Raw genomic sequence first — 12022 nt, 5'->3', positions numbered from 1 at the left:
TCACGTACCGGAGACACTGACTCACGTAGACACATTAAAATCAATGTGTCTCTGCACATGTCAGCGTGTTTTCATGGACCGTGTGTCCGTTTGAAAAACACGGAGACATGTCAGTGTTTGTGGGAGCGCACGTATCACACGGACCCATTAAAGTCAATGGGTCCGTGTAAACACGTACTGCACACGGATGCTGTCCGTGTGCAGTCCGTGTGCCGTGCAGGAGACAGCGCTACTGTAAGCGCTGTCCCCCCAGCTTGTGGTGCTGAAGCCCCATTCATTTCTTCTCTCCAGCAGCGTTCGCTGGAGAGAAGGAATAAAACATCATTTTTTTTTTTAAATTTTGTTTTTAAAATAAAGTTCCCGGTAATCTCCCCCCTCCCTCCCCCTGTGCGCCCGCCTGCTGGCATTAAAATACTTACCCAGCTCCCTCGGCACTTCCATCCTCTCAGCGTCGCAGCTCTTCCTGTATGAGCGGTCACGTGGTGCCGCACATTACAGTGATGAATATGCGGCTCCACCTCCCATAGAGGTGGAGCCGCATATTCATCACTGTAATAAGCGGCACCATGTGACCGCTCATACAGGAGAAGCTGCCAGCGCTGAGAGGAAGCTTCGAGGGAGCCGGGTAAGTATTTTCTTTCTAGCGGACAGGCGCACAGGGGGTGGGAGGGGGGAGATTACCAGGAACTATATTTTAATTATTTTAAACACACAAAAAAAACAAAACAATGATTTTTCATTCCTTTGCTCCAGCGAACGCTGCTGGGAAGAAGGAATGAATTCTGGATTCAGCACCCAAAGCAGGGGACAGCGCTTAACTCTAGTGCTGTCTCCTGCACAGTGCGTGTGGTACCCAGTCGGCGCACAGACGGCACACGGCTGCCACATGTGTGCCACACTGATGTGCCAGGTAAGCACACGGACACACGGACATGGATACTGGAATTATCTGGACGTGTGGGACAGGCCTTAGACTGAATAGATAGTTATATAAAGGAAGACACAGATCGGGTGCTTTCAAGTGCAATTTTTTTCTAAGGATTTGCATTTTTTGATTCTGGCTGTTTTCAACCTCTAGACATGGCAGTTTTGTTTTTTTTTCTGTTGGTTTGTTTTTTTCAATTTGCGGCATTTTCCGCCCATAGAAAGCCATTTTTTATTTATTGCTTAAAAATCCATGTAATAACATTAATTTTTTTTGTAGTGCTTTTGTTGCAGTTTTGACATTACAGCTTTTTTTTCCTGACAAATCTTTGAATCACATGATCGACAAATGGCAAAATCAAAATAATGCTTTAAACACAATAAAAAAAACCTAAAATATAAATGTCGAAGGAAAAAGCATTTAGTAGGTCACATTCACAGATTAGTTGCACTCTGCGCAAAGCATTCAGTCAGGGGGTGGTTATATCCTTATCCACCAAAATGGCAATCAAGAATAATTCCTGATGTATCTATCTATTTACTTTGCTTTTATTCCTTTCCGTTGGTGTCCATTTTTGATGGATAAAAAAAGAATAGTCAACTATTGTATAACACATAAAGAAGGACACTCATGGAAAGGAGTTAAAATAGGGTACAAACATTCACCCCTATCCATTACTCTCATTCAAGTAAATGGATAAATTAGGGGCACATCTGAATGCTCTTTGAAAAGGTAAAGCTATACCCTTGGAAATGGACTCAGCACAACACATTTTAAAAGGGTGAACTTTTTTTATTCCAAAAATGCCAGAAAAAAAAGTATGCGTGAAGGTAGACATTCCCATGTTCTTTATTTCTGTTTAGCATTGCAGTTCACAATGTCATATGTCAAAGATAGATGGGGGTTATCCTAGCAAGAGCAATCATAGCACTACAATTTGTGCCAAAATATTTTGTGCTTTTCAGCCTTAACCTTTTCAAATATTTAAAAAAATAAAACAGTCGAAAATTCGAAAGGAGTGTCATCCAAGTTTTTACATGAAGAAAATCACACGTCTTCGTGTTGTGTGCCAATAGGTGAAATACGGTTAAAAATGAATTATGTTAACGTTCAAATATTTTTATTGAAGTGTTAAAAACTTTTCAAATATGTTGCCATATTATAACCCGTTCAACCTCATTTAATTTTAGGTGTCGCAAGGACGACTAGTGGGCGACTGCGCAAACTGAGCAGTGATGTAATTAGTCCAAGTAAGTGTCTGTTCTGTTTTTGTACTAATGTCAGGCAACATAGAAAATCAAGAAATCTTAATATATGGTAAGCATGAAATCTGTACTGATGTCAAAATGTTACATTCCTTCTCTCAGTCCAGGAAGGTCTACTTTCACAGTCCTTCTGATATAAGTAGGTGGGTTTTATGCAGGGGGCTGATGGTTATAATTAATGAAGCCAGACCCCTTCTCTATCCTGGATGAAAGATTTTCCTTAAACCTTAAATTGTTGTTGGTACCACCATGATCTGGAGTTCTATTTCCTTCTCTCAACAACAGTCAAGGACAATGTTATTCTATGCTATTCTGCCTAGAAAAAAATAACAGTAGCTTAGTGGACACCTGACACACCATTTTCAGTCAATATCCATCACAAACTCTGTCAAAATAGAGGGCGTGATGCCAGTGAAATCCAAAATCCTTAACCTACAGGTATGATACCTAATAATGTTTCCACTTCACTTAGCACTCAACACAGCCCAGCACACTATCCTGGGAGCTTCCTCGTCCCGAATAACGGCACTACAGTCTAGCAAGCAAGAGTCCTACACTTGTTCCACTTCCTACTCCCCTTAGGAGAGTTTTCTATGCCAATATGGCAGCTACTTAGCTTCTTGCTTTATTAATGCCCCTGGACCACCACATGGGCATTTGCTCTTCATCCCACTTATCCTTCCTTCTCCGTCCTGTTACTCGACTGAGAGACAACTTCATACCGTCCCGCTAGGCTTCGCGCACCAGGCCAGTATACGTCTTTTTGCTTCTATTTTATTCTTGTTTGCATCTATATTACTGTGTATTTATAATATGTCTTAACCCTTTTTCTTTACCCCATTTATGTAAAAAATCATTAATAAAAACTACTTTAACAAAAAAGGCGCCTGCTATGCACCCAAGGACGCTACTGATCTGTGCGGTTTTGGTGCTTCTTTATCTCTATTGTCTTCTATGTGGAGCCTAAAAAAACACATATAAAAACTGCAGTTACTTTTTTAAGTGCAAAATCAAAACTTTTAAAAAACGTGGTTTCACATCTGCACCAAAAACACATCAAATAAGGGGGAGAAGATTATTGTTGTGTAGAAAATAAAAAAACACAGCATTTCTGCAATGTGTGAACATGGACTTACAGACATAAAAAAGCCAGATGTTGTATAGCAAAGCTACATCAAGATGAGAAAGTTCTGGTGGCTCCAACTGTGAATGAATGAGCAAAAAATAAATCCATAGGTCCCAATTGGAGATGAGCAGGATGCACAGAGGATGTCGCGCCAGCACTGGGTGATCAAAAAGCCACATCTAGAACGGCAGAGAGTTAGAGATTCATGGCCTCACATCCAGTGACCACGTACCACTGACTTACACGCTGGACCAGAAACACGTGAATCCATTTGCTCATCTCTGTCCCTACTGTCCCGGATAAAACATGCACTCCTGGATTTGCAGTCTCAGGCATCTGCCAAATTTCCCTCAATAACACCACCGCTCTGACAACTCCTCCTGCCAAGGTAGAAAGAAATGGTAAATAGATGTGGATTGGGGTGTGGCCAGGGGCATGGCCAAAATTTGCCACGTCATGTGCCACATGATTTATCCCTCTTTATGTTCTTCAAAAGTTGGGAAGTTTGCTACTGTGTGCTGTTCACCCATGAACGCCTGCGTGGCTGTACCAGTGTCTGCTCTTATCATGCCCACATTGAATAGATGACTTTTGTGTTTAGAAGTTAATTCAGAAAAAAGCAGAATAGATATTCAGTGACTTAGGACTAATATATTAGATCTGTGCTGAATTACCTAAAAAGTTCTCCAGTCCTCCTCATATAGTTCATGTTCGTGGAGACATAAAAGAGCTCTATATAGAGAAAGAATTAGGGTGTCCTTGAACTAAACATTTTCACATGACATTCTACAACAGATCTTTGCTTGAGTCTGGTTTTATCATGCTAAAAATGTATTTTATATGCCATTTTCATGTTATTATGCCCAAACATAATTAATGTTTTCTTATAGACCTACATTGCCTTACTAAATATGACAACAACAATAAAACCATTGATGCTATTATACAAAAACCTTCATGACAAGTACTACGAGCTTGTCTACAGGGGAATTTGTATGTGAAAATTACCTTTCCTTCACACTTATGTGTTTTTAACCAATTTAGAATTGACAGTCCTCAGTGGTTGATACCTTTTAATGGCTAACTGAAAAGATGGTAACAAATTGCAAGCTTTCGAGACTATGCAGGTCCCTTCATCAGGCGAAGACTAATACAAATTTTAAATTTTTAACCAGCATTTTGAGGGTTTTTTCTTTGGTGGGGGACGAACATTTTTTATGGGAAAAAAAAATAAAATACATTACCTAGAGCATCCTTTATTTAACCCCTTCATGACCTTGGGATTTTCCATTTTTCCGTGTTCGTTTTTCTCTCCCCTCCTTCCCAGAGCCATAACTTTTTTATTTTTCCGTCAATATGGCCATTTGAGGGCTTTTTTTTGTGAAACAAGTTGTACTTTTGAACGACATCATTGGTTTTAGCATGTTGTGTACTAGAAAACGGGAAAAAAAATCCAAGTGCGGTGAAATTGCAATAAAAGTGCAATCCAACACTTGTTTTTTGTTTGACTTTTTTGCTAGGTTCAATAAATGCTAAAACTGACCTGCCATTATGATTCTCCAGGTCATTACGAGTTCATAGACACCTAACATGTCTAGGTTATTTTTTATCTAAGTGGTAAAAACAAAATTCCAAACTTTGCTAAAAAAAAAAAAAGTCACCATTTTCCGATACCCGTAGCGACTCTCCATTTTTCATGATCTGGGGTCGGTTGAGGGCTTATTCTTTTGATCGCCCGTTATTGCATTTTAATGCAATGTTACGGCGACCAAAAAAACGTAATTCTGGCGTTTCAAATCTTTTTCTCGCTACACTTTTTAGCGATCAGGTTAATGCTTTTTTTATTGATAAATCGGGCGATTCTGAGCGCGGCGATACCAAAGATGTGTAGGTTTGATTTTTTTTTATTGATTTATTTTGAATGGGGCGAAAGGGAGGTGATTTAAACTTTTATTTTTTATATTTTTTTCACATTTTTTTTAACTTTTTTTTTACTTTTGCCATGCTTCAATAGCCTCCATAGGAGGCTAGAAGCTGGCACAACTCGATCGCCTCTGCTACATAGCAGCGATCATCAGATCGCTGCTATGCAGCAGAAATGCAGGTGTGCTATGAGCGCCGCCACAGGGTGGCGCTCACAGCTAGCCAGGATCAGTAACCATAGAGGTCTCAAAGAGAAAACACAGTAGTTTGACAATAAATGGCTTCACCCAATCACTAACCATGAGTGGAGAAAAAGTTTTGGTGTTATCATTCATATTCTTGGAAAAAAGGCCAATAAAGCAAAAATTCTGCCAGATTATGGGGAGTGACATGAAACGATACCCCTTAGACCCCAGTCCAGAGCCTCTCACCTAGCCAAATCAATTCTCATGCTTCGCACTGACGAGGGCCAACAGCCCGAAACACCGTGTCTGCGAATTGAGATACTAATTTGACTTTTATCCTAAGTCATATTGCACGACCCGTTAAGAGTTGATTGTGACTTGTAGGATCGCTACTTCCAACAGGTGGTGCTATAGAGTTTAAGTCCTCTTTTTTTCAGAAGAGGCAATTTGCATATGCCAGGTTATGAAAACTCTTGAGCACAAATGTTTACATCAAGGTGATTGCACAGGAGCTGCTTACATGATAGCTGACACCTGTCTCCCACTGTCAGAAGCTCACTGCTCACAACAGTTTAACCTCCTAAATGTTGATATCGATATCGATCGCAGCATTTACAAGGCCTAAAAAGAGAGCTCCCTCTCCCCTCCGATCAGCACCCCCGCAGCGTCATCATGAGAGCCCAATCGTTGTCATGATGACCCGAGAGTCACCAGGCTCTAGCAAGTTTATTAGACCATGCTCAGAGCATGGTTTAACAAGTTTTTGTGAGAGCAGACTGACAGTTATAATGCATTGCGCTAATACTGTGGACGCCATCTGGCTTATGATTCGGAGGTGTCCGTCTGTTTAGGAGTGCATAAAAGAGCGGTCTTCCATAATTTTTTGCACTTCTGAAAAGAAGGACATCACTGAACATAGGTCAGTCCAGAGTAACTCTGAGGCCTAATTATAGTGAATGTGTCATCTGAATTACGTTTTTCGGAGACTTATATGGAAACCTCAATGTATGTGCTCAGCATAGAGCGCGGGATAAATATGATCCAAAATGTTATGTAAAATGTTCCCAGCAAAAACTTCAACTAAATCCACAAAAAAGGCAACTCCCCACTAAGGTCCGTCATCTGTTAACGAAAATATAGAATGCTTGCACATTACTGCTAGCACAAAGTTTCTTGAAAAGCGCTATGGCTCTTGAACCTCCAAATGAAATTAAGCAAAATCTGAACCCCCAAATTCAAATACCAATTTCCTTTCTGAAAACCACAGGGTGCTTAAACCACATTTAGCATTCACATGTTTGGCATTTCTGTACTGATGAAATCCCGCCAGCACAAGCTGGACACTACAACTTACTGGGCACTACAACATACCAGCACTACAATAACAGATTTGCAATTTTCACGGCGCACATCCACTGCTGTTTGATTCTGGATAACATCCATGGAGTCAAATTATCACTACAACTATAGATAAATTCACAAAGGGGTATAATTTCCAAAATGGAGTCACTTGTGAGGGGGATTCTGCTCTCCTAGCATTTATCTGTGTATCGAGTCCTTAAAATATTCTAGGAAAATCTGTACTTCAGGAAGCAAATAGTGCTTTAACCCTCCAAGTCTCGCCGTGTGGCTAAGCAGTACTGTACTGCCACGTTCCACGTTCAGTAGAAATTGTGGGACAAATTATGGTGCCATTTTGACCCACTTCTTGTATGAAAATGTAAAATCTGGGGCTAGAACCAAATTATGGTGGTAAAAATGTAATTACTTTTAGATCACTGTCCAATTGTATAAAATACTGTGACACATGAATATGTTAAGAGGTGTAGTTTGTACAATGGGGTCACTTATGGGGGTTTCTGCTCTTCTGGAAACCAAGTGGGTCACAGCCCCTGCAAATCGTAACAGTAAAATCTGCACTATACTCTTGTATTGCGCTCCTTCCCTTCTGAGCTTTGCACTGTGCCTGAAATATATTTCCCAATTACATGTAGGGATTTGAAGCACTCAGGAAAAATGGACCTCAGTTTGTTAAAAAATTTCCTATTAACCCTTAGAACAATTGAAAACTTGTGGCTTAAACAACATGTTAGTGGTAAACCAAAAAAAGTAAAGTACTATTTTTTCACCGCTCAATGGTATAAAATTCTGTGACATATGGTGTCAATATGATCACTGCACCCCTAGATGAATTCATTGGGGGTGTAGTTTATAAAATGAGGTCACATATGGGGGGTTTCTGTTCTTCTAGCACCTCAGGGGCACTGCCAATGTTACATGGCACCATCAACCATTCCAGCAAAATCTGAACTCCAATATGGTGCTTCTTCCCTTCTGAGTTTTGTACTGTGCCTCAAAAGTAGTATTCCCCCACATATGGGGTATTGGTGTACTCAGGAGAAATTTAACAACAAATTGTATGGTGCAAGTTCTCCTGTTACCCTTTGGTAAAATGGAAAATTTGGGGCTAAATTAATATTTTTGTGGGGAAAATGTGATTTTTTTTATTTTCTCGGCTCAACGTTATAAACTTTCCAAAATGGGTCACTTGTGGGGGGGTTTCCACTGTTAAGGCACATCAGGGGCTCTACAAACAGGACATGGCATCCGCTAATGATTCCAGCAAATTTGCGTTCAAAAAGTCAAATGATGCTCCTTCCCTTCCGAGCTCTGCTGTGCACTCAAACAGTAGCTTTCTTCCTCATATGGGCTATAGGCATACTTAGGAAAAATTACACAACAAATTGCATGATGCAACTTCTCATGTTACCCTTATGAAAATGCAAAAATCTGGGGCTAAAAATTTTTTTGTGTGGAGACTGATTTTTTTTGTCTTTTTACGGCTCAACGTTATAAACTTCCGTGAAGCACCTGGGGGTTCATTGTGCTCACCATACATTTAGATAAGTTCCCTGAGGGGTCTAGTTTCCAAAATGGTGTCACATATGGGGAATTTTCACTGTATAGGCACATGAGAGGCTCACCAAACGCAACATGGCATACGAGGTACGGAAAGTGTTCATACCCTTTTAAATTTTTCACTCTTTGTTTCATTTCCGCCTTTTGGTAAATTAAAAAAAGTTAATTTTTCTTCTCATTAATGTACACTCTGCACCCCATCTTGACTGAAAAAACAGAAATGTAGTAATTTTTGCAAATTTATTAAAAAAGAAAAACTGAAATATCACATGGTCATAAGAATTCAGACCCTTTGCTCAGTATTGAGTAGAAGCACCCTTTTGAGCTAGTACAGCCATGAGTCTTCTTGGCAATGATGCAACAAGTTTTTCACACCTGGATTTGGGGATTCTCTGCCATTCTTCCTTGCAGATCCTCTCCAGTTCGGTTAGGTTGGATGGTGAACATTGGTGGACAGCCATATTCAGGTCTCTCCAGAGATGCTCAATTGGGTTTAGGTCAGGACTCTGGCTGGGCCAGTCAAGAATGGTCACAGAGTTGTTCTTAACCCACTCCTTTGTTATTTTAGCTGTGTGCTTAGGGTCATTGTCTTGTTGGAAGGTGAACCTTCAGCCAAGTCTGAGGTCCAGAGCAGTCTGGAAGAGGTTTTCATCCAGGATATCTCTGTAATTGGCCACATTCATGTTTCCTTCAATGACAACCAGTCCTGTCCCTGCAGCTGAAAAACACCCCCCATAGCATGATGCTGCCACCACCATGTTTCACCACCATAGGGGTGGAGCCGCATATTCATGACTGTAATCGGCGGCCCCACGTGACCGCTCATACAGGAGAAGGTGCGGCGAGGACAGGACGCTGTGAGGGAGCCGGGTGAGTATTTTATTAACAGCGCGGGGGCGCACAGGGGGTGGGAGGGGTCTGGGGACAGTGATATTTATTTTAAACACGAGGACAAAAAAAAAAAAAGGATTTTTCATATCTTCTTTCCAACGAACGCTGCTGGAGAGAAGATATGAATGGCCGCTTCAGCACCAGATGCAGGGGACAGCGCTTATCTCTAGTGCTGTCTCCTGCATGCTCCGTGTGGTACCCAGTTGACACACGGGCGGCACACGTGTGCCGCACGTGTGCCACACGGATGGCCTACGTGAGCTCACGGAGACACGGACACGGATAATTCCGGTACCGATTTTTCCGGTACCGGAATTATCTGGACGTGTGAGACTGGCCTGAAATAGGATGCTTAATGTGAGCGTTTTTTTCGCGGTTTTATAGCGTTTTTATAGTGAAAAACCGCAAAAAATCTGCTACATATGCACACAGCCTAACTTGTACAAATTAAATCATTTGGATCAAAAGTAAAATTTTTGTGAACAAAGTTAAATGTTACTTTTTTTCACATTCCAAAAATTCCTGTGAAAAACCTGAACGTTTAATAAACTTATTGAATGTAGTTTTGAGCACCTTGATGGGTGCAGTTTTTAGAACTGTGTCACTTTTGTGTATTTTCTATCATATGGACCCCTCAAAGTCACTTCAAACATAATGTGGTCCCTAAAAAAAATGGTTTTGTAAATTTTGTTGGAAAAATGAGAAATTGCTGGACAACTTTTAACCCTGATAACTTCCTAACAAAAAAAGATTTATTTAAAAAATTGTGGTGATGTAAAGTAGACATGTGGGCAATGTTATTTATTAACTATCATGAAGTACAATATGCCACGAAAAAAGATGCGAACTCGGCTTCAGGAAAATGGCCGCCACAATCTCCATCTGCGCACGCGCAGCATCCCGCGGCCATTTTCCTGAAGCCCCGGGAAGCAGAGGACTCCATCTGCGCACACGCGGCCTCAGGAAGATGGCCGCCCCCACGATCACCAGGGAAATAGCGCCGATCGCGCGCTTTTTCTTCACCTGCGCAGTGGATTCAGCAGTTGGGCATGCGCAAACCACTACGCCACCAACGGAAAGATATGCAAGATCTGGGGGAAGAAACAGCGATGTCACCACGCCCATATGACCAGACCAGCCTGATTGACAGGCGAAAACGGTGACTTTGGTAAGGTATTTCGGCACCATAAGTGGGGAATCGGGGTACACAAAATACACTATTGTAACGCACAGCTCAGGTCCTATTTAACAGTATTTTTATCTCATACTGAAAAAACGGGGTGACAGGTTCCCTTTAAATGTTCATTTTTTCCTTCCATGTTGCTGTGAAACACCTGAAGGGTTAATAAACTTGTTGAATGTGGTTTTGGGCAAATTGAGGGGTGCAGTTTTTAGAATGTGTCACTTTTGGATATTTTCACCCATATAGACCCCTCAAACTGACTTCAAATGTGAGGTGGTCCCTAAAAAAAATGGTTTTGTAAATTTTGCTGTAAAAATAAGAAATCGCTGGTCAAATTTTAACCCTTATAACTTCCTAGCAAAGAAAATTTGTTTCCAAAATTGTGCTGATGTAAAGTAGACATGTGGGAAGTGTTATTTATTAACTATTTTGTGTCACATAACTCTCTGGTTTAACAGAATAAAAATTCAAAATTTGAAAATTTTGAAATTTTCAAAATTTTTGCCAAATTTCCTTTTTTTCACAAATAAACTAAAAAATTATCGACCTAAATTTACCACTAACATGAAGCCCAATATGTCACGAAAAAACAGTCTCAGAATTGCTATGATCCGTTGAAGCGTTCTTGAGTTATTACCTCAAGTTAACCTTGAGTTATTACACTGGTCAGAATTGCCAAAAAATGGCCAGGTCATTAAGGTCAAAATTGGCTGGGTCATGAAGGGGTTAAATATACTGTATCATCTAACCTTGGGCTACTCTGTCTTGATCCACGAATCCACATGTCCGTGTTCTCAGTGTTAACTTTCCATGCTACCGTGGCAGGTTTCTGGCCCAATGTAATCCTGTTAACAGATCGGGCTTATATCTAACAAGAAACTGGTGGCAGTCCTACCGGGCTGACCAGGCTCTGTTTCACTGTTGCTAGTGAAAGAGGCCTCTCAGTCTGTTAGGGTTATGAGTGATTGTGGTGTCACGTCAGCGGCTGCATAGGCCACCTTCTCTCAGTCCCCGTGTCTCCCTGGGTCCTTCTGGACAGGGAGTGTCTGTATAAAACGGGAGTTGGAAGTTTCGCCCCCAGCAGTTCGCCCCCAGCAGTTCGCCCCCAGCAGTTCGCCCCCAGGTACACTTCGCCCCCGAACATTTCGCCCCCAGCATTTCGCCCCCAGGATGTTTCGCCCCCGCACATTTCGCCCCTGCACATTTCGCCCCCAGCAGTTCTCCCCCGGATGTTTCGCCCCCAGCAGTTCGCCCCCGGATGTTTCGCCGACGGATGTTTCGCCCCCAGCAGTTCGACCCCGGATGTTTCGCCCCCAGCAGTTCGCCCCCGGATGTTTCGCCGACGGATGTTTCACCCCCCGATGTTTCGCCCCCAGCAGTTCGCCTCCACACATTTCGCCCCGAGCAGTTCGCCCCCGGATGTTTCGCCCCTGGATGTTTCGCACTCGGATGTTTCGCCCCCAGCAGTTTGCCCCCGGATGTTTCGCCCCCAGCAGTTCGCCCCCGGATGTTTCGCCCCCAGCAGTTCGTCCCCGGATGTTTCGCCCCCGGATATTTCGCACCCAGCAGTTCGCCCCTGGATGTTTCGCCCCCAGTAGTTCGCCC

General features: G+C 42.0%; 1 protein-coding gene across 1 annotated transcript in view; it reads left to right on the top strand.

Moving 5' to 3' along the window:
* SEPTIN9 (septin 9) overlaps positions 1–12022 on the top strand; it is a 417355-nt gene that overhangs the window by 110017 nt on the left and 295316 nt on the right. Inside the window, exon 2 of the mRNA XM_069752121.1 lies at positions 2116–2175. Within this exon, the coding sequence (XP_069608222.1) occupies positions 2116–2175 (60 nt within the window). The remainder of the gene's footprint in view (positions 1–2115; positions 2176–12022) is intronic.

The sequence above is a fragment of the Ranitomeya imitator genome, chromosome 2 (genome assembly GCF_032444005.1).
Source record: "Ranitomeya imitator isolate aRanImi1 chromosome 2, aRanImi1.pri, whole genome shotgun sequence".
Lineage (NCBI taxonomy): Eukaryota > Metazoa > Chordata > Amphibia > Anura > Dendrobatidae > Ranitomeya > Ranitomeya imitator.
Note: the sequence above shows the minus strand (reverse complement) of the source record. Positions and strands in the feature narration are given on the sequence as shown.